This window comes from Natator depressus, chromosome 2, assembly GCF_965152275.1.
Source record: "Natator depressus isolate rNatDep1 chromosome 2, rNatDep2.hap1, whole genome shotgun sequence".
Taxonomy (NCBI): domain Eukaryota; kingdom Metazoa; phylum Chordata; order Testudines; family Cheloniidae; genus Natator; species Natator depressus.
This window is the reverse complement of record NC_134235.1, coordinates 261,637,604-261,661,577: the sequence shown is the minus strand read 5'-3', so window position 1 is coordinate 261,661,577 and position 23,974 is coordinate 261,637,604. Positions and strand designations below refer to the sequence as shown.

Below are 23,974 nucleotides of genomic sequence, written 5' to 3'. Positions count from 1 at the left end.
ATTCCCAATGGGGGGCTGTTATAAGGATAAAATCACTCCTGTTTGTGAACTGCTCTGCTCCCTCTATGCTGAGCACCCCAGGAGAGCCTAAAAATAAACCTGACTGTATTTGGGATTGTCATAAATATAAAGGGAAGGGTAAACCCCTTTAAAATCCCTCCTGGCCAGAGGAAAACTCCTCTCACCTGTAAAGGGTTAAGAAGCTAAAGGTAACCTTGCTGGCACCTGACCAAAATGACCAATGAGGAGACAAGATACTTTCAAAAGCTGGGAGGAGGGAGAGAAACAAAGGGTCTCTGTCTATCTATATACTGCTTTTGCCGGGGATAGACCAGGAATGGAGTCTTAGAACTTTTAGTAAGTAATCTAGCTAGGTATGTGTTAGATTTCTTTAAATGGTTGAGAAAAGAATTGTGCTGAATAGAATAACTATTTCTGTCTGTAAAAAGAAAAGGAGTACTTGTGGCACCTTAGAGACTAACCAATTTATTTGAGCATGAGCTTTCGTGAGCTACAGCTCACTTCATCGGATGCATACTGTGGAAGCTGCAGAAGACATTATATACACACAGAGACCATGAAACAATACCTCCTCCCACCCCACTCTCCTGCTGGTAATAGCTTATCTAAAGTGATCATCAAGTTGGGCCATTTCCAGCACAAATCCAGGTTTTCTCACCCTCCACCCCCCCACCCCCCAAACTCACTCTCCTGTTGGTAATAGCCCATCCAAAGTGACCACTCTCTTCACAATGTGTATGATAATCAAGGTGGGCCATTTCCTGCACAAATCCAGGTTCTCTCACCCCCTCACCCCCCTCCAAAAACCACACACACAAACTCACTCTCCTGCTGGTAATAGCCTATCCAAAGTGACCACTCTCCTTACAACGTGCATGAAAATCAAGGTGGGACATTTCCAGCACAAATACAGGTTTTGTCACCCCCCCCCCTTTTTTTTTTTTTTCCAAAAAACACACACACACAAACTCACTCTCCTGCTGGTAATAGATTATCCAAAGTGACCACTCTCCCTACAATGTGCATGATAATCAAGGTGGGCCATTTCCAGCACAAATCCAGGTTTTCTCACCCCCCCTACCCCCATACACACACAAACTCACTCTCCTGCTGGTAATAGCTCATCCAAAGTAACCACTCTCCCCACAATGTGCATGACAATCAAGGTGGGCCATTTCCAGCACAAATCCAAGTTTAACCAGAACGTCTCGGGGGGGGGGGTAGGAAAAAACAAGGGGAAATAGGCTACCTTGCATAATGACTTAGCCACTCCCAGTCTCTATTCAAGCCTAAATTAATAGTATCCAATTTGCAAATGAATTCCAATTCAGCAGTTTCTCGCTGGAGTCTGGATTTGAAGTTTTTTTGTTGTAAGATAGCGACCTTCATGTCTGTGATTGCGTGACCAGAGAGATTGAAGTGTTCTCCGACTGGTTTATGAGTGTTATAATTCTTGACATCTGATTTGTGTCCATTTATTCTTTTATGTAGAGACTGTCCAGTTTGACCAATGTACATGGCAGAGGGGCATTGCTGGCACATGATGGCATATATCACATTGGTGGATGTGCAGGTGAACGAGCCTCTGATAGTGTGGCTGATGTTATTAGGCCCTGTGATGGTGTCCCCTGAATAGATATGTGGGCACAGTTGGCAACAGGCTTTGTTGCAAGGATAGGTTCCTGGGTTAGTGGTTCTGTTGTGTGGTATGTGGTTGTTGGTGAGTATTTGCTTCAGGTTGGGGGGCTGTCTGTAGGCAAGGACTGGCCTGTCTCCCAAGATTTGTGAGAGTGTTGGGTCATCCTTCAGGATAGGTTGTAGATCCTTAATAATGCGTTGGAGGGGTTTTAGTTGGGGGCTGAAGGTGACGGCTAGTGGCGTTCTGTTATTTTCTTTGTTAGGCCTGTCCTGTAGTAGGTGACTTCTGGGAACTCTTCTGGCTCTATCAATCTGTTTCTTCACTTCCGCAGGTGGGTATTGTAGTTGTAAGAATGCTTGATAGAGATCTTGTAGGTGTTTGTCTCTATCTGAGGGGTTGGAGCAAATGCGGTTGTATCGCAGAGCTTGGCTGTAGACGATGGATCGTGTGGTGCGGTCAGGGTGAAAGCTGGAGGCATGTAGGTAGGAATAGCGGTCAGTAGGTTTCCGGTATAGGGTGGTGTTTATGTGACCATCGTTTATTAGCACTGTAGTGTCCAGAAAGTGGATCTCTTGTGTGGACTGGACCAGGCTGAGGTTGATGGTGGGATGGAAATTGTTGAAATCATGGTGGAATTCCTCAAGGGCTTCTTTTCCATGGGTCCGGATGATGAAGATGTCATCAATATAGCGCAAGTAGAGTAGGGGCGTTAGGGGACGAGAGCTGAGGAAGCGTTGTTCTAAGTCAGCCATAAAAATGTTGGCATACTGTGGGGCCATGCGGGTACCCATAGCAGTGCCGCTGATCTGAAGGTATACATTGTCCCCAAATGTAAAATAGTTATGGGTAAGGACAAAGTCACAAAGTTCAGCCACCAGGTTAGCCGTGACATTATCGGGGATAGTGTTCTTGACGGCTTGTAGAGAACCTGGATTTGTGCAGGAAATGGCCCACCTTGATTATCATACACATTGTGAAGAGAGTGGTCACTTTGGATGGGCTATTACCAGCAGGAGAGTGAGTTTGTGGGGGGGGGGGCGGAGGGTGAGAAAACCTGGATTTGTGCTGGAAATGGCCCAACTTGATGATCACTTTAGATAAGCTATTACCAGCAGGAGAGTGGGGTGGGTATTGTTTCATGGTCTCTGTGTGTATATAATGTCTTCTGCAATTTCCACAGTATGCATCCGATGAAGTGAGCTGTAGCTCACGAAAGCTCATGCTCAAATAAATTGGTTAGTCTCTAAGGTGCCACAAGTACTCCTTTTCTTTTTGCGAATACAGACTAACACGGCTGTTACTCTGAAACCTGTATTTCTGTCTGTGTATCTTTTTTGTAACTTAAGGTTTTGCCTAGAGGGATTCTCTATGTTTTGAATCTAATTACCCTGTAAGGTTATCTACCATCCTGATTTTACAGAGGGGATTTCTTTACTTCTATTTACTCCTATTTCTATTAAAAGTCTTCTTGTAAGAAAACCGAATGCTTTTTCATTGTTCTCAGATCCAAGGGTTTGGGTCTGTGGTCACCTATGCAAATTGGTGAGGCTTTTTATCCAACATTTCCCAGGAAAGGGGGGGGGGTGCAAGTGTTGAGAGGATTGTTCAGTGTTCTTAAGATCCAAGGGTCTGGGTCTGTAGTCACCTAGGCAAATTGGTGAGGCTTTTTACCAAACCTTGTTCAGGAAGTGGGGTGCAAGGTTTTGGTAAGTATTTTGGGGGGAAAGATGTTTCCAAACAGCTCTTTCCCAGTAACCAGTATTTGTTTGGTGGTGATAGCAGCCAATCCAAGGACAAAGGGTGGAATATTTTGTACCTTGGGGAAGTTTTTGACCTAAGCTGGTAAAGATAAGCTTAGGAGGTTTTCATGCAGGTCCCCACATCTGTACCCTAGCGTTCAGAGTGGGGGAGGAACCTTGACAGGGATCAAACACCATACAGAAGCTTGTATGGGAGAAGGGGAAGGAGACACATACCCATTGCAAAGCCCCAGCCCTGGGGCAGGTACATTATATCAATGAAACTGAAAGGGAGGTGAGGAGATTTAAAATTGATAGCAGGAAATATTTTTCACACAATGCACACTTAAACTGTGGAACTGCCACATGAAGTCCACGAATGCAGTGAAATTCAAAGAGGGATGTGATGCTTATATGGCTAACAAGGACAGTCAGAGTTTCGATAGTTAATGCTAACCAAAAGGGAAGGGAGCTAAACCTTGTACTTCATAGTTTAAAGCACTGGTTCTCAACCAGGGGTACGCAGAGGTCTTCCTGGGGTTCATCAACTCATCTAGAGATTTGCCTAGTTTTACAACCAGCTACATAAAAAGCACCAGCAAAGTCAGTGCAGTGCAAACTAAAATTTCATACAGACAAAATGAGACAGTCAGCACTGTTTCCGTAATAATGCACTGGGACACTTTTGTATTTTTATGTCTGATTTTTTAAGCAAGTAGTTTTTAAGTGAGGTGAAACTTGGGGTACACAAGACAAATCCGACTCCTGAAATGGGTCCGGTAGTTGAGAGCCACTGGTTTAAAACAATCTCTAATGATCGGAGAAGAGGATAAAACTCCTCATGGGGCAGATTATCCCACATCTACTGTGCGGTTTCTCTGAAGCTGCCCACTGTCAGAGACGGTACTAGATCCTGGTCTGACCCAGTGGGGCAGTTCCTGTGTTCCTGCTCTCATGTGGCATAGACCCCAGGCTCGGGCCTCTTGAAATAGACTATCACAGCTTGTCAGGCCGTTAACCAGAGCCCGGGTTGGGGGTTGCCAGTACCAGTGTCCGCAGGCTCCCCGTTTTTAAGGGTTCCCCTGCCCAGGCTGGGCACGGGTTAGCGCCTCCCCGCGGACTGGCCAGCAGCCACAGCCGCGGAGGGCGGGGGAAGGGGCGCAGAGCTGCAGGACACCGCGAAGCCCCGCTGCGGGCGGCGCGGCCCCGGGGGCGCGGGGCAGGACGCGCCGGGAAGGGGAGGAGACTGGCGGGCGGGCGGAGGGACCCGCTCCCGGCAGGCTGGGGCTATGCCGAGCGGGGCCGCCAGGCGTCCCTGTGGCAGGACTCTTGGCCCGTCTCGCCCGCCCCACCGCTCCCTGCTCCGGAGCTCGCTTCCCGTCCTCCCGGGGCGCGGCCGGCAGCCCAGCGCCATGGGGAGGAAGAGGCCGCGGGCCGGGGCGCCCCCGGCTCAGGTAGGCCGGGGCTCAGGGCCCGGCTGCGGGGCGTGCGAGTGGGGAGCGGCCCCTGGCACAGCGGGGCCTGGAGCCTGCGCCGGGCTGCGGCGCGTCCGCTCCTGCCCCTGGCTCCGGGGGGCGGCCGCCTTCCCCTCCCCGCTCCAGCCCCTGGCTCCGGGGGGCGGCGTGGGGGGAGCCCGCGGCCGGGGGAAGGGGCAGCCGGCAGCTCCAGCCCGCCGGGCTGGGGAGAGCCGAGCCGCCTGGCAGCCGGCGGGACGCACCGCCCCGCGTGCCCGGTCCAGGGCCGGGCGCGCTGCGGGTGTGTCCGCGGAGTCCCAGTGATGGGCTGGGCGGGGCTGGCCCCTGGGTCACCCCGGCCGGAGACCCGGCTGCAGGCGACCCCAGCGCAGAGCTCTTCGGAAACCAGCCCGGCTGGACTGAAACCTGGCCGGGGATGGAGAGTCCGCCCGCCCCCCGGGGGTTCATTACCCCTCCCCATTAACGTCCCAGAGCCTTGGGCCAGCAGGGACCGATCCAGCCCCAGCATGTCCCGGTGTTTTCTGATCATGGTTCCTTTTATGTGGTGGAATTTGTTAGGTTGTTTTATCCATTTTAGGGGGGCAGGGCGAGTCCTGCCTACCCCCAGTCTATGTGGGTTGGTGGGAGGCCCTAGGGTGGGGAGCGTGTGCGGTCCTGCCCCCAGGGCGGGACGGGAGGTTGGCTCCTGTCTTTTTTCTGCATTTCTTATCTGCTAATGTCTGTTGATTGCTGTCTAGCTTCCCTTCTTTTCACTTTTCTGTTGATTTTTACATCTAATTGTTGCCTTCACCTTTGAACCGGAATGGGCTGTTAGCCAAAGCTGCCCTCTTGATTAGCGATACAAGGGGGGGTGAGGTCCTATCTTTGACTGGACCAGCTTCTGTGGGGGGAGAGAGGAGCTGTACAGAGCTCTTCTTCAGGTCTGGGAAAAGTACTGGAGCCTCGCAGCTAAATACAAGGTGGAAGAGATTGTTTAGAGTAATTAGTTGGGACCATTCAAGGTGGAGTGGCTCGTTAACACATCTGCAGTCAGAGGACAAAAAGGTTTACAGGTTGTTGGGTCTCTGTTCGGTCCATGATTTTTAGTACCTAGCAGGGTTATGAATTTAATCTCCCAGGCTCCTCTTTTGAAAGTGTTGTGCAGGTTGCCTTTGAGGACGCGGACTGAGAGGTCAGATGTAGAGTGATCGCTTTGTGAGACGTGCTCACCCACCCATAGCTGATAGGGTGTTTTTGACTTTTATCATTTGCCTGTGCGAGGTCATTCAAGAGTGTCGTGACCATCTGGTGTGACCCACATGGTTGCTATCGGGGCATTTAATACACTGGATGAGGCACACCACATGTTGTGATGGGCACGTGTAGGATCCATGGATCTTGAAAGGTGTGTTGTCGGCGGTGTTGAGCATTGTAGCAGTGGAGATATGTCTGCAGGTTTTGCATCTGTTTTGGCAGGATCTGGTGCTGCTTTGTGTTGGTGTGACCAGGTCTGTGGGGAGCTTGCTTCTGATGATGAGCCTGGAGTTGTGGGGGGCTGTTTGGTGGCCAGAAGTGGGGGTTCAGGACAGATTTCTTTCAGGATGGGGTCTCCATTGAGGATGGGTTGTTTGATGATTCCCCATATGGGTTCCAGTGTGGGGTGATAGGTGACAACTAGGGGTGTATAGTCAGGGGGCTTTATTTCTGTATGGAAGCAGGCTCTCTCAGGGTATGTGGGTGGCCCGTTCCAGGATACAATCTACTTCTCTGGTGGAGTGTCCGTGTGTGGTAAAGGCGGTTTTGAGTGTGTTAAGGTGTGAGTTCTGGATTTTCACCTCCAAGCGTAGTCTGTGGTATCTGAGTGCTGAGCTGTAGACAACAGATTTCTTGGTGTGTTTTGGGTGGTGACTGGATCTGTCAGGATAGGTGTGGTGATCCGTGGGTTTCTTGTATGGAATTATCTGTAGGGTTCCATTGCTGAAGGTGGTCGAGGTGACCAGGAAGTTGAAGCTGGTGTGGGAGGGTTCCAGAGAGAGTTTAGTGGGCGGGTGGTGGTTGTAGAAGTTGTGGTGGAAATCTGAGGGAGTTAGTCGTCTGTCCAGAGGATGAAAATATCATTGGTGTCTCTCAAATATATCATTGGTTTTGGGGTGCACTTGTCTAGAAATTCTTTTATGTATAAATAGGGTGGCACATTGGGGAGCCATCCTAGCACCCAGGGCTGTTCCCATGCTTTGGACTAAGTGTTTGTTGAATGTAAAGTTGTTAGGGGTGAGGATGAATTAGATGAGTTTGGCGATGTGTTTGGGGTGGATCTCTGAGGGTTGTCCATTGTCGTGAAGATATTTGAGGTAGGCAGTGATACTGTCATTGTGAGGGACGTTGGTGTTAGGGAGGTTATTAATGTTGCGGCGTTTGTGGAGGAAGCTCGTAGCATCCTAGAAGAAGCTGGTCCTTTGTGTGGTGTGCGGTTTGAGGATGGTTTCTGTGAGTCCTGATATTCCTTCAGTAGGAGTGCCGTGGCCAGATATGATGGGTCTGCCTGGAGTCCCCTGTTTGTGTGGCTTTGGAAGCATGTAGAAGGTCCCTGGGGTGGGTTGTGGGGGGTCCATTTGTAGGATTTCTCTTTCTTCATTGTGGAATTGCAGCTTTTTGGCCCTCTAATCAACTCTTGTTAAAGAACTCCCCATTTTCAGACACATTTTTCTGTCTGTGTTTTTCCTCCCAGTCAAATTCACTGAAAATTTTCCTCAGCTTTGGGAAATTAGCCCTTTTGAAGCACCATGTATATGTATTACTGGTTGGGACTGTCCTCCGTTTGCCTATATTGAATGTAATCAGGTCACGATCACTGGTCCTGAGGCAACCACAGCTTCCAGGCTAGCGGTTAATTGACCTTTGCCAGCCAGAATGAGGTCCAGAATAGTTACCTCGTGTTGGGGGCAATACCTTTTGGGTTAGAAAAGTAACAATGGCATTTCTGTAGTGTCGAGAAGCGCTTGTCAGACCAGATGCCGTTCGTCGTACAAACACAGAACAAAAAAATGGTTCCGCATCTTTAGAAACTCCTAGTGGTGTTTTATTATTGGCTGCATGAGGCCCCAGCACATCATTCCAAGCGGAAGTCCCCCAGACCTGCCCAATTTTTCTTTCCCCACATTACATTCAGGTGCCTATGGAGAAACTCCCTCTCTTCCTTGACTTGATAAGGTGGCATGTACCAGACCTCTCCCTGTGCTTTGTAATTAGCACATTGATCCATATGCGTTCAAGATCCTGAGGTTCTGAGTTATCAAAAACTCTAAAACAGGTGTAGAAATCCCCCTCCCCCCGTTCTTTTAGCCCCGATGTTCATCCTAAACAGGTTATAATCATTCATTTTAACATGCCAGTCTTGCAAATTGTCCCACCAGGCTTTAGTAATTATAGAATTGTAGGGCTGGAAGGGACCTTGAGAAGTCATCTAGTCCAGTCCCCTGTACTCAAGGCAGGACTAAGTATTATCTAGACCATCCCTGATGGGGGTTTGTCCAACCTGCTCTTAAAAATCCCCAATGACGGAGATTCCACAACCTCCCTAGGCAATTTATTCCAGTGCCGAACCACCCTGACAGTTAGCAAGTTTTTCCTAGCGTCCAACCTAAACCGTCCTTGCTGCAATTTAAGCCCATTGCTTCTTGTCTCTCCTCAGAGGTCAAGAAGAACTATTTTTCTCCCTCCTCCGTGTAACAACCTTTTATATACTTGAAAACTGTGATGCCCGTTATATCACATCCCTTCTCATCAGTGTGAACTTCCAGTTCCGTCTGCTTGTTACCCAGACTCCTACATTGGTATAGAAGCAATGGAAACATTTCTTCCCTTCCTCTCTGTCACATTCATTCAGATTGTTTGTGAGACACGGAGTCTGACCTTCTATCGCCTTTGCCTCCTTAGCACCCTCCCCCTTTATTGTTAGTTTAATGCCCTCCTGGCTGCTCCAGCTAGTCTCCAACTGAGATTAGACCCCACCACCTGTGATATGCAGGCTGTCCCGCCCACTGGAACGTGAGGGGCAGCTGCCAACCAGCCCTTATAAACTCAGAATGTTCTTTCTTTTCTGCTGATTGGCTGCTTGCTCCAGACCTCCTGCGCCCCCCCCTCCAATTTGTTCACTTCAGCTGCCCCCACTCTCATCCTCTCCCTGCCCTTGCCTCTCTCAGTCCCCGACCTCCTCTCCTGCATCTTCCTTTGAGCTAATCAGTTCCTGTGTTCCCTTCCCTCCCACTCCTGCCCTGTCGTATGTGACGATGTATAATAATTAGGGCCCTACCAAATTACCACAGCCATGAGAAACGCGTCACGGACCGTGAAATCTGGTCTCCCCCTGTGAAATCTGGTCTTTTGTGTGCTTTTACCCTATATTATAGAGATTTCACGGGGGAGACCAGCGCTTCTCAAACTGGGGGTCCTGACCCAAAAGGGAGTTGCGGGGGGTCACAAGGTTATTTTAGAGGTATTGCGGGATTGCCACCCTTACTTCTGCGCTGCGGCTGGCGGTGGCTCTGCCTTCAGAGCTGGGCTTCCGGCCAGCAGCCGCTGCTCTCCAGCTGCCCAGCTCTGAAGGCAGAGCCGCCGCCAGCCGCAGTGCAGAAGTAAGCGTCGCAGTACTGAAACACCCCCCCCCCGCCCAACTCCTTTTTGGGTCAGGACGCCTACAATAACAACACCGTGAAATTTCAGATTTAAATAGCTGAAATCATGAAATTTACAATGTTTAAAATCCTATGACCGTGAAATTGACCAAAATGGACCTTGAATTTGGTAGGGCCCTAATAATAATGTAAGAAAACCCTATCCCCAAATTACAGATCTAAACAAAAAATATTGTGGAAGGTACCTGACACTTTCATGGTTTGCTCTGCTTGTACATGGAAGTAACTGGCTTGGTGGCAGCTGAAAAGGAGCCGGGGGTTAGAGTGGGGCACACACTGAATATGGGTCAGCAATGGGATGGAGTTGTGAAAAAGGCTGAGAACATTCTGGGTGTATTAACAGGAGTGTCGTACGTAAGACGCAGGAGGTCACTGTCTTGCTGCATTCAGCACTGGTGAGGCCTCAGCTGAAGTACTGTGTCCAGTTCTGGGCACCACACTTCAGGAGAGATGTGGCTACAAACACCTGTCAGGGATGGTCTAGCTTTATTTGGTCCTGCCTCAGTACAGGGGGCTGGACTTGATGACTTCTCGAGGTTGCATCCAGCCCTGCACTGCTATGATTCTCTTATTGTGCGCTCCTTTCCCTGTTCATGTTTGTCTTGCCCGCTTACGTTGTCAGCTCCTTGGGGCCGGGACTGTTCCCTAGTCTGTGTGTGTGAAGCTCCCAGTGCAGTGGGGCTCTGAGCTTGACTGGGGCCTCTGGGCACTACTGAAATGCACGAATTAGATAATAAAAGCCCCGGGTGCAGGGCCTGAGCAGCATGTCTGAGTGGAGGCTGGACTCAGGCGTGGCTTCCCTGTTAATAGCCCAGGATAGCATATGCACCATCCGAATGAGACATGAGAGAGCTCTGATCAGGCCTCGGATAGTGTCCGTCAGCCCAGTGAGCCCTGAGAAAGCAAAGGGTGCCTCCTGTTCCCTTCCAGGACCTTGACGTTACACCCATGTGAGGTGGGCTGCCCTCAGGACAGGTGTCTGCTGTCAGGCAGGTGCCCACAGGTGTGACCCTCCTGCTGGGCTGAATCTGGGGCAGCAGGAGATGGAAGCAGCAGGGGCTGAGCGTAGAATGCTTGTCACTGCAGGGCCGGGTGATGTTTGAGGAGGTGGCCGTCTGGTTTTCCCGGGAGGAGTGGGAGATGCTGGCAGAGTGGCAGAAGGAGCTGTACCGGGCCGTGATGCTGGAGAACTATGAGAATCTGTTTCTTCTAGGTAACAAGTGACTTGGGCTGGAGGACACGGGATTTTGGAGGCATGGTCACTGCTTCAGATGCATTCAGAATCCCTTCAATAAGCATTTGAAATATCCTGGGATGGCCTGAAATAACCTGTGCCCTTTGTAACACTCACTCAGGTGTTAGCCAAGCAGCCACCCTGCTTGCCAATGCAGGAATCAGTTCTGCTGCAGGGAGCTGGCCAGCAGCCAGGAGAGAGCCCTAGCCCCAACCAAGCTAGCCTGGCTAGCGCTCACTTTGCTGCCGATTGGTTTGGTGACCTCCAAATATGCAGGGATCCACAGATGTTTCACAGATCCCAAGTCTGATTTTCCCCTCCCTGTACATTAACCCTTTGTAGGGGGCACCATCAGTAATCAGCGATGCACTTCCAACCCTGATGATCAGTGAGACTTTTGAAGCCGTCTCTGCAGTACAAGAGTAGAAACTGATGTTTCCCTTCAGTGAAAGTTAAAACCAGCTTCACATTTAGAGCCCTAAAATCAGGCAGACAAGTGAGCTCTGCAGGTGCCAGGGACTGGCTCTGTCCAAACCTAATGCGATTTTCTCTCTAAATAAACAGGCCATGCAGATGCCAAACCTGAGATGATAACCAAGTTTGAACGAGGGGAAGAGCTGTGTGTCGGGGACCAGCAGGCCCCGGAGGGGAGAGAAATTCTTCCAAGTGCTTCCAGGGGTGAGTATTCCCAATGACTGCTTAGACCCAGCTCTGCCAGCTCCGCCTGGTACATTCCCTGAGCTACAGTATCAGGATTTGGGCTGTTGAAGTTAATGCAAGGTTTGCCTGCGTTGAGACAGACCAGAACCTGAGAAGTGAATCCAGAGCGCAGCCCGTTATAAACTGGGAGTTTTCATCCAGATTAGCGCAGTAAAAGCAGCATTCTATAAATGAACCTCTGCCCCTTGTGGGACCTTGGTACCTAAACACCACGGTGACTGGCTGGGGTAACCGTCTTTTCCTACTGCCCGCTAACGTGGTTCGTCCAGTAGCTCGGGTGGGAGGCGTTAGGTAGCAGTGCTAACAGCTCGGGGTTCACACCTGACTGAAGATGCATAATAGAGTGGGTGGGGTTGCTGCAGTTGAACAGAATATCTTTGGTTTTTTTCCCTGTTGCCATTTAAGAAATAACTAGGAAATTTCATTACAAAATCCATGTTAAAATAGCATTATTTGGGTTGCAGAGTCAGACACTCCAAAGCTAGGAAATGCCAAATTTATGTTTACCCATGCAACTTAAATTCAGCCCCTTTTGTATCATTAAGATCTTTAATTACATGATCACATATTGGTTTTGCACAGGACCCTGGCCTCATTCAGTGCACAGGACATCTGTCAATCTGAATTTTCCAACATTCTGATGCTTGGCTTTGCCACCTAAATAACGTTCCTTTAATGCAGTTGTTCTGCATGGAATATGTATGAATTTTACCTTGAGAGTGTCTGTAACTTGACCTTTCACAGTGGTTAGACAGTTAATTCCCACCTCATCATGATACAGATTTCTAATATGAAGCCTATCATCTGTGCAGAATTTCTCTGTAATTTTCCATCAGCAAATTGGTCCAGGAAGAAAACTAAAAGGCAATCGGACCTGGAAGAATGTCATGGAAATCCAGATGCTCAAGGGACCTCATCAGAAAAGTTCAAAGAGAAAGTTTTGTGCAAACAAACCAGAAGATCCAGCAAACTCACCGGTGACCCTGATCTCCAGAGCTGCGGCACAAAAGAGAAGCTGCTGAAATGTACGGAGTGTGGGAAAAGCTTCACCAGGAGGCAGAATCTGAGCACGCACAAGAGAATCCACACTGGAGAGAGACCTTACGAGTGCAGCGAATGTGGGAAGAGGTTCAGCCGCATGCAACACCTCGTGTCACACCAGCGAATCCACACAGGAGAGCGACCATACCAGTGCACCGAGTGCGGGAAGAGCTTCAGCCAGAAGTCCAACCTTCTCACGCACCAGACCATCCACACCGGGGAGAGGCCCTTTAAATGCACGGAATGTGGGAAAAGGTTCAGCCAGAGAGTCTACCTGACCCAGCACCAGAAAACCCACACGGGAGAGAAGCCGCATAAATGCATGGAGTGCGGGAAGAGTTTCATCCAGAGGAAGGTGCTCCTGACGCACCTGAAAAGTCATGCCGGGGAGGGAGGGCCGTACCTATGTGCCGACTGTGGGAAATGCTTCACCACACGGCCAGGACTGAGGTATCACCAGAGAATCCACACCGGGGAGCGGCCGTACCCCTGCGCCCTGTGCGGGAAAGGTTTCGCCACCAATTCCCGCCTGAAATATCATCAGCGGATCCATTCGGGAGAGAGGCCTTATCAGTGCAGCGACTGTGACAAACGCTTCCGGCACAAGTCGGCTCTGGCCTCCCACCAGGGCATCCACACCGGCGAGAGGCCTTACAAATGCACCAAGTGTGGGAGCAGCTTCCGCCGCCGGAACGGGCTTGTCAAGCACCAGAGGATCCACACGGGGGAGCGACCCTACCCGTGCGCGCAGTGCGGGAAGAGCTTCAGCACGAGGAGCACACTCACCGATCATCAGAGGACCCACACCGGGGAGAGACCCTACAACTGCAGCCACTGCGGGAAAAGCTTCAACCGGGTCTCGCAGCGCCGGAAACACCAGAGAATCCACACGAAAAAGCGACCGGAATGTGCCGAGTGTGGGAAAAGGTTCCGGAGTGAGAAGGAGCTCGCCACGCACCAGAGGGTCCACACTGGAGAGAAGCCATACCAGTGTCCCCAGTGCCAGAGGCGCTACCATCGGAAGAACGAACTGGCCAAGCACCTGAAAAGCCATGTGGGGATGAAGCCATAACCTCGGACTTATGGAAGCTGGGTGTGGAGAGCACCACACCAGACACGTACCAGCCCTCCAGGCCCAGCACTGCCCCATTCCAGGAGTGTCTCGAGGAGACGTATCTGTGAGTTAGGAATGGGAGGGAGAGGGAATGGTCTTGCGAGGGCAGGGTGTGGTCAGGGAAGTATCTCCCTACTGCTGTCCCTGTTCAGGGCCTGAGCCGGGATTCCAAGGTGCAGGCAGGGCTGGAAAACCTTCTTTCACCAGACCCACAGAGCAAGGCAGTCCAGGAATTGTAGGCTCCAGAGAGGCCAGGACTGTAATAGGCCTGTTGAGAAAGGGCTGGGTTGGGGTATATAAGAATCTACCTTCCCTCAAATGCAGGAGAGACTCAGAGGGAGCCAGGAGGGGTCTCTGAGAAGAAGGGGCAGCTTATCTATCGTTTGGTTTGGTTTGCTCATTTTACAGAGATAGAACTTTTGATTTAGGGGTTGTCTACACACAAGTTTGCACCAATTTAGGTAAGTCAGTACAAACCCCTGTGTGGACACTCTTACTTCGGTTTATTTGAGCATAGATTAAATCTGTTCATGGCCAATTTAACATAAATGAAGTAAACCTGGTTTAAAGAGAGAGAAAAGTGTTCACGTGGTTTTTTAGACCTTTTAATTAAAGAGGATCAATATCAGACCTTCTGTTAAACTGGTGCAACTGAGCATGTAAATGTTTGGGATTTGAAATGACTGTGGGACATCCCCTACCTCAAGGGGGACTGTCCTAATTCCAGAAAGATCGGGGAATGAAAAGCCCTGAACCGCAGATTGGGGTAAGGGAAAGGTGTTTTGTTTTAAAGGGGGCCATGGCTCCTTGTTTGGTTTAGCGGGGTAACTGTATGGTAGCCGTGCCCCAGCTCTGGCCTCCTGTGGCTCTGCTAAAGTTAAGGCGGAGAAGTCCTTTCTCTTTAAATGTTGGCTCTTCTGAGTGCTGTAACTTGGATTGCTTGGAAAGATACATATGGAACCAGGTGGGGAAAGTTTCCCTCCGAAGTCAAATCTTGCGCAGCCCCTGAAAATTCCCACAAGAAATGGCTGCTTTGTAATAAACATGCTCTGGTTCAACCACAAAATACAGGCTTGGTGCAGGAATTACGGGGTGGGATTCTGTGGCCTGGCTGTGCAGGAGGCCAGACTAGATGATCACAAGGGTTCCTTGTGGCCTTAAAATCCACGACTATACCTTTAGCTGTGTGGTTTGTGCAGAAGGAGGAGAACCCTGAGTAACTGTCTGTAGCACACAGACCCCTGCAACAGCCACAGTGCCAGGCCTTGCAGTGGGTGGGACAGGCAGCTTCCACCTGCCAAACCTCATATAGCAGGGCTACCGAATCAAGGCCTAACACTGCACTGGATGCAAAGTCAGAGCGTCGGGCCAGGGAGCTCCCCAGATTGCAGGTAGAAGCCGGGGATGCTGAATATCAGTAACTGAGTGTGTCAGCAGCTGGAACGGAGAGTGGGGAGGAAAAATCAAACCGCAGAGCACAACGGGGTTGGCAACTGCAGCTGTTGAGAACCTGCTCTCGGAACAAGCTGTGTGCTAAGCAGTTGCATGGAAAACAGCTAGGTCTGTAATATTCAGCTGGCTGGGGTCCTAGGGATGCTCTGGTCTCTGGCTGTAAAACAAAATGTCCTAGAGCGAAATGGGAGAGCTACAGAGACAAAGAGTTGCTCCCAGCAACAGCTCAGGGGAAGTGAGAGCAGACCACCGATGTGCATAAGAACGGACACACTGAGTCAGACGAAAGTATCCATCTAGCCCAGTATCCTGTCTTCTGACAGTGGCCAGTGTCAGGTGCCCCAGAGGGAATGAACAGAACAGATAATCACCAAGTGATCCATTCCTTGTTGCCCATTCCCAGCTTCTGGCAAACAGAGGCTAGGGACACCATCCCTGCCCATCCTGGCTAATAGCCATTGATGGACCTATCCTCCAGGAATTTATCTAGTTCTTTTTTAAACCCTGCAGAGTGAGAGGGATTGTGTTATTATTTTGTAGGGTACCATGTTGACTAGTAAAGATCGTAGAGATGCTGGGGGCATCCATGCCCACAAGCTCCTGAAGATGCAGACACTTGGCCCTTCTTGTATTGAGCAGTGTAACTTACCTATGGCTGTGGGGGCCGCTCCTCTGTGTTCTGCAGGGAGGCACAGGAGATGAGTACACTTGGTGCCTCTCTTCCCCAGCTGAGAAAAATCACCCCGACTCCCCCTAGCACCCAAACACCTTGCTGACCCCATCTCCCTACACGGAATCTCTCCATGCAAAGCCAATTGCTTCCTGGCCGGCCCAAGGGAGCCACCTCCTGCTGGGTCCCAGCCTGAAGGCACGCTCAGGATCGGGCGGCAGGGCGGTGGTACAGGGCAAGGCAGGAGGGTGGAATCCTACTAGGGAGGGAGGTTTTGCTGAGACTCCCACCCGCATTTCCCAGCAGCCAGGAATCCTCCCACTCCCTGCTCCAGCATGGCAGTCCCAGCCTTTAACATAAGAACGGCCATACTGGGTCAGACCAAAGGTCCATCTAGCCCAGTATCCTGTCTCTGACGGCGGCCAGTGCCAGGTGCCCCAGAGGGAATGAACAGAACAGGTAATCATCAAGTGATCCATCCCATCACCCATTTCCAGTTTCTGGAAACAGAAGCTAGCGACACCATCCTGCCCATCCTAGCCATTGATGGACCTATCCTCCATGAATTTATCTAGTTCTTTTTTGAACCCTCTTATGGTCTTGGACATCACAACATCCTCTAGCAAGGAGTTCCACAGGTTGTGTGAAGAAATACTTCCTTTTATTTGTTTTAAACCTGCTGCCTATTAATTTCATTTGGTCAACTTTGTCAACTCATCCACCAATATTAACCATTTCCCTGGTGCCAGCCTCGTTTCCAAGGGTTACAGTGTGTTCTACTGATCTGCTCAGTGGCTGCTCATTAGATACAGCAATGCTATGACTGATATCCGGGTGTCTCACAATGAAGGGGAGCCAGGTCCGGGTATAAAGCTCGCCTGGAAAAGGCTGTTTCTGCAGCTCTGCTGCTGTGTCCCTCTGTGACTGGGCAAGTCATTTCCCTTCTCGCTCCGTTTCACCTCTGAAATAGGGACTCTCGCGCTGACTTAGCGCGGAGGCTTCTGTGGGGGATAAAGTTTGTCCGATGCCCGGGAAGAGGTCAAGCGTTAAAGAGCTCTGACAATGAAACAAGTGCAGCTGTTCTAACCGGAGGCAAGAGGATGAACGTGAACTTGGACCAGGCAGCTGTAGAGGAGCTAAATATTTACTACTGTTAAGCTTCTCTCGCTTTCTTTGCTGGGCGTTTGGTTTTGTTCCACCACGAGGCTGTAGCCTGACGTTGCTGAGTGGAAAGCCTCGAAATGCAGTTCCCTTTGAGGATCAAAATGTGCCTGCAGTTGGTAGGTCAAAATTAGCTCCCGCCACCCTCCAAAAGCACCTGCCAGACAGCTAAGAATTGAAGAGCCGTGCGTGGCTGGAAAGCTTGTCTGCCCAATAGCAGCTGGTCCAACAAAAGATCTTACCTCCCCACCTTGTCTCTCTAATCTCCTGGGACCAACACGGCTACAACAACCCTGCCATCAAGGCAGTTCTGTTCTATATACAGGGACAGCGCTGGGGGGGCTAGTGCCAACCCAAAATTTGCCTTAGCCCTCCCAGAGCCACCCCTCCCAGAGCTGGGCGCCCAGCCAGCAGCTGCCACCATCTCTGGCCACCCAGCTCCCGCTGCCAGGGCAGTCTCCCCTTCTGTGAGAAGCTGATCCATGGCTAGCGTGGCACTGGGGGAGCTTGCCCAATGCTAGAAGTGGGCGTGCCCGGGGGGGCTGAAGGGGGCCTCTGGCTCAGGAGTGGGAGCTGCAGCTGCTTCTGTACTGAACAAGCACTCGGGCTCCTGAGGGCTTGATTTAAAGACACACTCACACCACACACAGTCTCCCTCTCAGACAGTCTCCCTCACGCACTCCCCCAACACACACACTTTCTCCCTCCCTCTCTCTCTCTCTCTCTCACACACATACACACACTCCCTGCAACACACACAGTTTCTCTCGCCCTCACACCCTTGTATTGTTGTTACTTCTTGGTACTTCCTGTCGAAATGCGCAAGGCACATATATTCTCTGTCCTTCTATCTTTCAGAGTTCGTTAAGGATCACAGTGCTGTTATTTTAGTTTTTGGACTGGTCTGTGCATTTCCTAATTTTATTTCTCTCTTATGCTTAAGTTTAATTCTTTGAGTAGTGAGTGCTAAAATGCCTAGCTTGTCCTGGCTGGAGTAATTATCATGGTTACATATTGTGCTTTGTCATTTATTATTTGAAGTGGTACAGTCAAATAACAGTATCCATTGAGAATGTAAATTTAGCTTGTACTCACCTTAGCAATGCCAGTTTAAAAAAAAAGCTGAACACAGAATTTCAGACACTGGGCAGATGAAGGTCACTTATTTTCAAACTGTATTTTTAATTATATCTGTAAAATAATTTAATACGTATGAAAATAAATGCAGTACCAAGTCTGCTACTAATAGTAAGGACAGAGTCAAATGTTAGTGAGTCACGTACATGATTGTGCTCGGTAAATGTAAATGCTGAATTTATCCAAAAAATAAATTCCTGTTAATAAAAGAGAAACTTAACCACATGTTAAAATTATGTAAATATGTTTATAGTGGAGTGAGAAACAATTGACTAAAATAGAGGAGATAATGGCAGTAACACAGAGTGAGTCTGTTAGAGAAAGTAAGCAGATTTTAAGCAAATTTTATTTATTTTTATTTATCTCTACTATCGATAGTGTACAAAGTATCAAACGTGTGTTTCTGAGACCTGTGTTAAGGCTCCAAAATTGATACCTCAAGGTTTGCGATTGGGAATATCTTGCTCTATTATCTCCTGATTGTTTTAAACTTACATATAAACTTAAAATGTGGCTTTAATTGGTGTTTGTATATATATTTTCTTTCTTTATATAGGAATTAGATGCAGGGCTCCTGTCTGCTAATTTCTAATTATGATCTGCAAAAAAACCTACAGTTTTCAGGTGCCTAAGTAGCCCTTGGAATCATGGTTAAAGTTGTGAGACCCCCCCCCCCCCCCCGCCCCGCAAAATCTGAAGTGGTGCCCCTGTGAGGAGGGCCATGCAGGTTTGTGGAATTTAGGAAAAAAGATATAAAATTTTGGGGATACGTATAAAGTATGATCGTGGGTGCTCTGGTGTGTTTTAAAGCGGGCAGACGAGCTGAAGCTCCTCCCACACTGGGGGCGGTTATACGGCGCCACCCCTGAATGGGTTCTCTGGTGCGCTACCAGATGGTGCTTTTGGCGGAAGCTCTTTCCACACACCGGTCAGGGGTAGGGTCTCTCCCCGGTGTGCGTCTGAAAGTGGCGTTTCAGATTCCCACGCTTCTGGAAGCTTTTCCCACATTCGCTACATTTGTGAGGTTTCTCATCTGGGCTGAGCTGCTGTGGATTTGCGGTTTCAAAATGCTTTCCTTTCAGGTGGGCTTGATCTAGTTTGTTTCTCCTCCCCACAGCAAGGCTGCCCTGACCAGTGCGGTTTACTCCCTGGATAGAAAAAAGCGAATGATATTCCTTTTCAAAGTCTCTGAGTGGTGTCTCGCGTTGTCCCAGGTTCTCAGCATTTTCCCTATCATCCTCGTCCTCCTTCTTTAGGAGCCTGAAATCAGCTGCTGGAATGAAAAAGAAAAAAGTATTCTGGGCATCCACATGTGTTGGTTGCAAAGACCAAATTTGTTACCACCTAACACTTGCTCCCAAGACATTTCAGCCCTTGCCACGCAGGTCTCCTACGCCTGCGGCTCAATATACCGTGGGTAGCAAGTGTGAGCCTGGCCCAATTATGGGGCTGATTCTGCCACTCTTGCATTAAGCACTCCCACTGAAACCAGTGGGACTATGTGGCCCAGGTCAAGATGGGGGCTCTTAACCCAGAGAGCCCAAATTGCAGCCCTCCAGACTGGAGCGCTGGGAGAAGACCCGATCCCAGTTTGACCCCCGGGGGTTTTGGGGTGGCAAAAGGGCACGGGCCGCATAAACCTTCCCACATGCGGCATGCGAGTGCTATTGACCACCCCCGACCTAAGGGAGGGCATGAAACTGGAAGGGCGTAAAACTGGAAGGGCCTGGTGTAACTCCCACCAAGGAATGGGAGAGATGCTGGGGCATCCATAGGAACGTTGGTGGGTTTGAACTTCCCCAGGTCACTGGCTAAAGTGACCTCACTCAGTTCGGTCTCGAAGGGGGGAGAGATGTGACGAAGCGGGACTGTTCTTAATGTTTCCTCTGAATATTGTGGGGGTGCCTCAGTTTCCCCTAGGCAGCTCTTAAGTATCTAGGTGGTGGGATAAGGGTGAATGATCGTTGCAGAGCCCTAGAGGGCAGGGGTGTGCAGGGGTCTGGACACAGAGAATGGCCGACACCCTGTTTCCTGGCAACTGATGGCCTGGGCCCTTCCCCCCTGCAAGGTGAGAGCTAAAGGGTTGGAGAACAAAGGGATCAGGTGCCCCTCCTGGCCCGGGAAAGGGACAAAGCCCAGAGGAGGGGGGGGCTGGAGAGAGTTTCAGTTTGGGGCAGGCTGGGGACATGGAGTGAAGTGCAGACGTGGTTGTCTGGCTCACTGCCCCCCCAAAATGGACCCAGCTGAGGGGTCCTGTTCTCTGCACCTACAAGCTCTGTGTTAGACCATGTTCCTGTCGTCTAATAAACCTTCTGTGTTCCCGCCTGGCTGAGAGTCACGTCTGACTGCGGAGTTGGGGGGCAGGACCCTCTGGCCCCCCCAAGACCCCGCCTGGGCGGACTGGCTGTGGGAAGCGCACGGAGGGGCAGAGGATGCTGAATGCTCCGAGGTCCGACCCAGGAAGGTGGAAGCTGTGTGAGCTGTGTGTCCTGCAGACAGGCTGCTCACAGAAAGGAGACTGCCCCAAGTCCTGCCTGGCTTCCTGGGGAGCAATCTTTGGAGTAAGGTGAGATAGGGTGACAAATGTGGCTGTATGTTCGAACAATTTTCCAAACAGTGTGTGGTATTGAATTAAGTTTGAAGGTCCATGTAGCTGAGGGCTTCTCTGAAGCAGGCTTCAGGAGAACACTTGCAGGAGTGAGTCCTGTTCAGATAACAGGTTTCACAGCATGGACCCCTCAGTGAGTTTTCCTGGATACTCTGATCTCAGCCCAGTCTGCATTTGCTCTAAAATTCCTTGAATCCTCTACTCCAGCTCCACAATCCATTGGATCTCATCCTCCAGTTAATTTCCCCGAAACAAAAATTCATTCTTGTCACTAGACAGTAAACTCTCCCCTGGGCCCCTGGGATTGATAACAGCCTGGATCACTTTCCGAATGTAGACCAGCACAAGCACTCCTCTCTGATGGCTGCTGTTGTCTCCGGTGGTAGCAATCTGTTCACTGTTTCTATGGCCGGGAAGCTATTAAAGTTCCTACTCCCTCACAGGTAATTCTATTTCTTCCAAATCCTGATGCTCCCAGAGCGATGGCCCTTCCTCCGGATTGTTCAGGGACACAAGAGCAGATCTGGGAACTGGATACCCTGTTCACAAAGACAGGATGACACACCAGTCTGCAAGGTTCTCCTTCCAACCTGTGCTCTACTCCCCCATTTCCCACCCCTGGAGCAAGAGGCTCTCCACAGCGTTAGCAATCCACACCCGCATCTGAGCAGTGTCACTCGTAGTGGGGCCAGGACTCAGCACTTCAATGTTCATTTGCAAAAGCTCTATGGCTTTTTATGTACCGGGAAAGCTGGGGCTCGGATATTCGCCTCAATCTCTGATCCCACCCAGGAATGTCAAAGCTCCAACACGCAGTCAAAAACAATGAAAACTGATCTTTACCTAGTGAAATCAGATGATCGTAATTCTCCCTCATCATCTCCCTGTACAGCGCCTTCTGCCATTCTGTCAATTCCTCCCACTCCTCAAGGGTCAAATAGACAGTGACGTCCTCAAATATCACAGGCACCTGAAATCTAGAGGAACATACGCTCAGCACCTACTGCTGATGCCCTGAGACTCAGCCAGGCAGAGGGAAGTGTTTGTAGAGCGTGTTCATATTCTGCTCTGGATGGTTCATACGTGCAGTCTCATTTCTGGACACTTGTAAACTCCCAGGAATAGGAACTGGGTTTTGTACAGAGTCAGTGCTCTCTAATTTATCCGGTGGCATCTGAGCACCTCAACAAAGAGATAAAAAGCCCCAAAGGAGCTTAGAAGTTGTACTCTGAACTTTACTGCTGCTCCATGGATTCCTCATTGCTCCATCTATACACACACAGGCCTCTCCTCCACTCTTCCTGGACATCTGGAGCTCTTAGTCTCACACAGTACATTGGCCAATCACTTGCTACAGGCCCCTTCTGACCAATCAGAACCTCCAGAGCAACGTCCGGTCAGCGACATAGGAGCTTGCATGAGAGAAAAGTAAAGTCCTGATTGGTTGGAGGCACTTTACTATCCAGAGGTTTTGTCTGTTGAGTAGATAGTTCTGCACCCAGCCCTTCGGAGCCCCAATTAGCGGGTTACTCCTTACAGTGCATTGAATCCATCTCCTCTATAAACTGCACATATAGAATCTCCACACCTAATCGGAGATTACGGCTTCTCGCTGAAACACGTCTGCATGTTCTGTCTCACAGCGGGCTGGTCCAAAGCCTACTGAAGTCAATGCAAGTCTTTCTAGGACTCCAGTGGGCTTTCAATGCAGCCCGAGACCCTTGCATCTTTTCCCTGCTCTTCGCAGCCCTGAACTCGATCCTTTTTCTGGAACATGTTGGGGTGATACTGACGTTTATTTTTGTCTTTTAAGGGGTGGATGAGGGAGGCCCAGTGTTTACAGCACCAGCGTCCCTGCATTTTAGAACACGAGCAGCCGGCTGCAGGCTATGAAGTGCTGTAGCCCCGTTGCACAGTTGCCAATTTTCACGCGGTAAATAAGCACCCCGACTTTCACAATAAGCCAAAAAAATCAAGCTAATCCCACTTCAGAACAAGGCCAGAACAAGCCAATCCCTAAGAACCCCAACACGCTATGTGACTGGATCCCCCCGGCCTGCAGTCTGGGTCCGTGCTGGGCCCGCTGCGCGCCCCTGACTCTCTCCCCGCTTGCCGGGAACGATCCAAAACAATGACGCAACTAGCTACAAGCCAAACAAGCAAAAAACTAGCCAACACGCAACTCACAAGCCAATTAAGCCAAAAACAAATATCTGTGTTTTTTTCACGGGTTTGGCATGTCTGCCCTGTCGGTGCCAGAAGATTAGGGAGACAAGGTGGGGTAGGTCAGATCTTTAACTGGAGCCGCTTCTGTTGGAGAGAGAGCCCAGCGGCTGCAGTAGGGGAGACGCCCTCACCCACCTTGTCTGGCCAGAGAGACAACAGAGGGGGAAGCGCAGAAGGTTTGAGCGTTACCCCTGCAGGGGCCCGGGGACACGCTGCATGGAACGAGCGCCCTAGGCGGGCTCTTGGCTCCGATCTCGGGCCCCGATCCTGCCCCGTGGGCGGGCCCCTGTGCTGGGCGAGGCCCCCCTGATTGCAGGATCCGGGCGGCGCGGGGCGTTCAGAGCCTGCGGGAGTGGGGCCGGGGGAACCCACCCCCTGCCCTGCCGCGGTGGGGGGGCGCCTCTGCCTGGGACCAGCGGAGGGCAGCCCTCGGAATCCCCCGTTCACAGCCCCGTGCCCGGGGGCCGCCCCCCAGCGCCCGAGGGAGAGGAGGGAGCGGCAGCGGGGCACGTGTTCCCGGCAGCCGGGGAAGCTGCTCCCCCCCCCAGCCCCAGAGGAGGCCGCCGGGGCCGTGCAAACTCCGCCCCGATCCCGATGAACCGCGGGGGGGACCTGCCTCGGGCAGCTGCCGGCCCAGCCCCTTTCCCCGGGACCCTCCCTCGCCCTGCTGGGACGCACCCGCAGCATCCCCCGGCTCCTACCCGAGGGCGGGCCCCGTCAGCCATCGCCCGGGCGCTGCTGCAGCCGAGCGGGCGCCCCGCTCCCGAGCCCGGCTCCTGGGAGCCCCGGGCTCCCCGCACGCTCCCGCTTCGCCGGGGCGATGCCGCCTGCGGGGCTCGCGGGCACCCCCTAGCGCCCCGTGTGTGTCACCACCGGCCGGCTGCGCCGGGAGAGCCCGCCCCTACCTGCAGCCGCCGCTTTCAGGCCCCCTCGAGCGGGCGGGGTTCGGGCCCGGGCTTGGGCCGGCCGGGGGTACGGAGCCATTAATAAGAGTTGGTTCTGGGTCCAAAAACCACCCGCGCCTAAAGCATGTGAGGGGCCGGGGGCTGGTTCCTCCCGTGAGC

At 51.1% G+C, this 23,974-nt stretch overlaps 2 protein-coding genes across 7 annotated transcripts in view; one reads left to right on the top strand and one right to left on the bottom strand.

Moving 5' to 3' along the window:
• The window catches only part of LOC141983413 (uncharacterized), a 44,337-nt gene extending 29,958 nt beyond the window's left edge, over positions 1 to 14,379 (top strand). Inside the window, exons 1-4 of one of the 6 annotated variants that reach the window (XM_074946527.1) lie at positions 4,666 to 4,853; positions 10,634 to 10,760; positions 11,346 to 11,459; positions 12,314 to 14,379. In XM_074946527.1, the coding sequence (XP_074802628.1) occupies positions 4,689 to 4,853; positions 10,634 to 10,760; positions 11,346 to 11,459; positions 12,314 to 13,614 (1,707 nt within the window). In that variant the 5' untranslated portion in view covers positions 4,666 to 4,688 and the 3' untranslated portion in view covers positions 13,615 to 14,379. Of the gene's footprint in view, positions 1 to 4,665; positions 4,854 to 10,633; positions 10,761 to 11,345; positions 11,460 to 12,313 lie in introns of those variants that run through there. The other 5 variants (XM_074946528.1, XM_074946531.1, XM_074946534.1 and 2 more) reach the window with 5 other exon arrangements.
• Positions 14,380 to 18,764: 4,385 nt separating this feature from the next.
• On the bottom strand, positions 18,765 to 23,742 carry LOC141983426 (zinc finger protein 42 homolog). Its single transcript, XM_074946556.1, has 3 exons — positions 23,612 to 23,742; positions 21,528 to 21,661; positions 18,765 to 19,349 (listed from the first exon to the last, which is right to left on the bottom strand). The coding sequence occupies exons 2-3, from the start codon at positions 21,562 to 21,564 to the stop codon at positions 19,006 to 19,008; spliced, it is 381 nt and encodes a 126-aa protein (XP_074802657.1). The 5' UTR covers positions 21,565 to 21,661; positions 23,612 to 23,742; the 3' UTR covers positions 18,765 to 19,005.
• Between the last annotated feature and the right edge of the window lie 232 nt (positions 23,743 to 23,974).

Bases quoted from the DNA above. Each gene is read 5' to 3' on its own strand.
- LOC141983426 (XM_074946556.1), bottom strand. From the start codon at position 21,564: ATGATGAGGGAGAATTACGATCATCTGATTTCACTAG. The intron at 19,350-21,527 runs GTAAAGATCAGT...TTTTCATTCCAG, and splicing joins CGATCATCTGATTTCACTAG to CAGCTGATTTCAGGCTCCTA.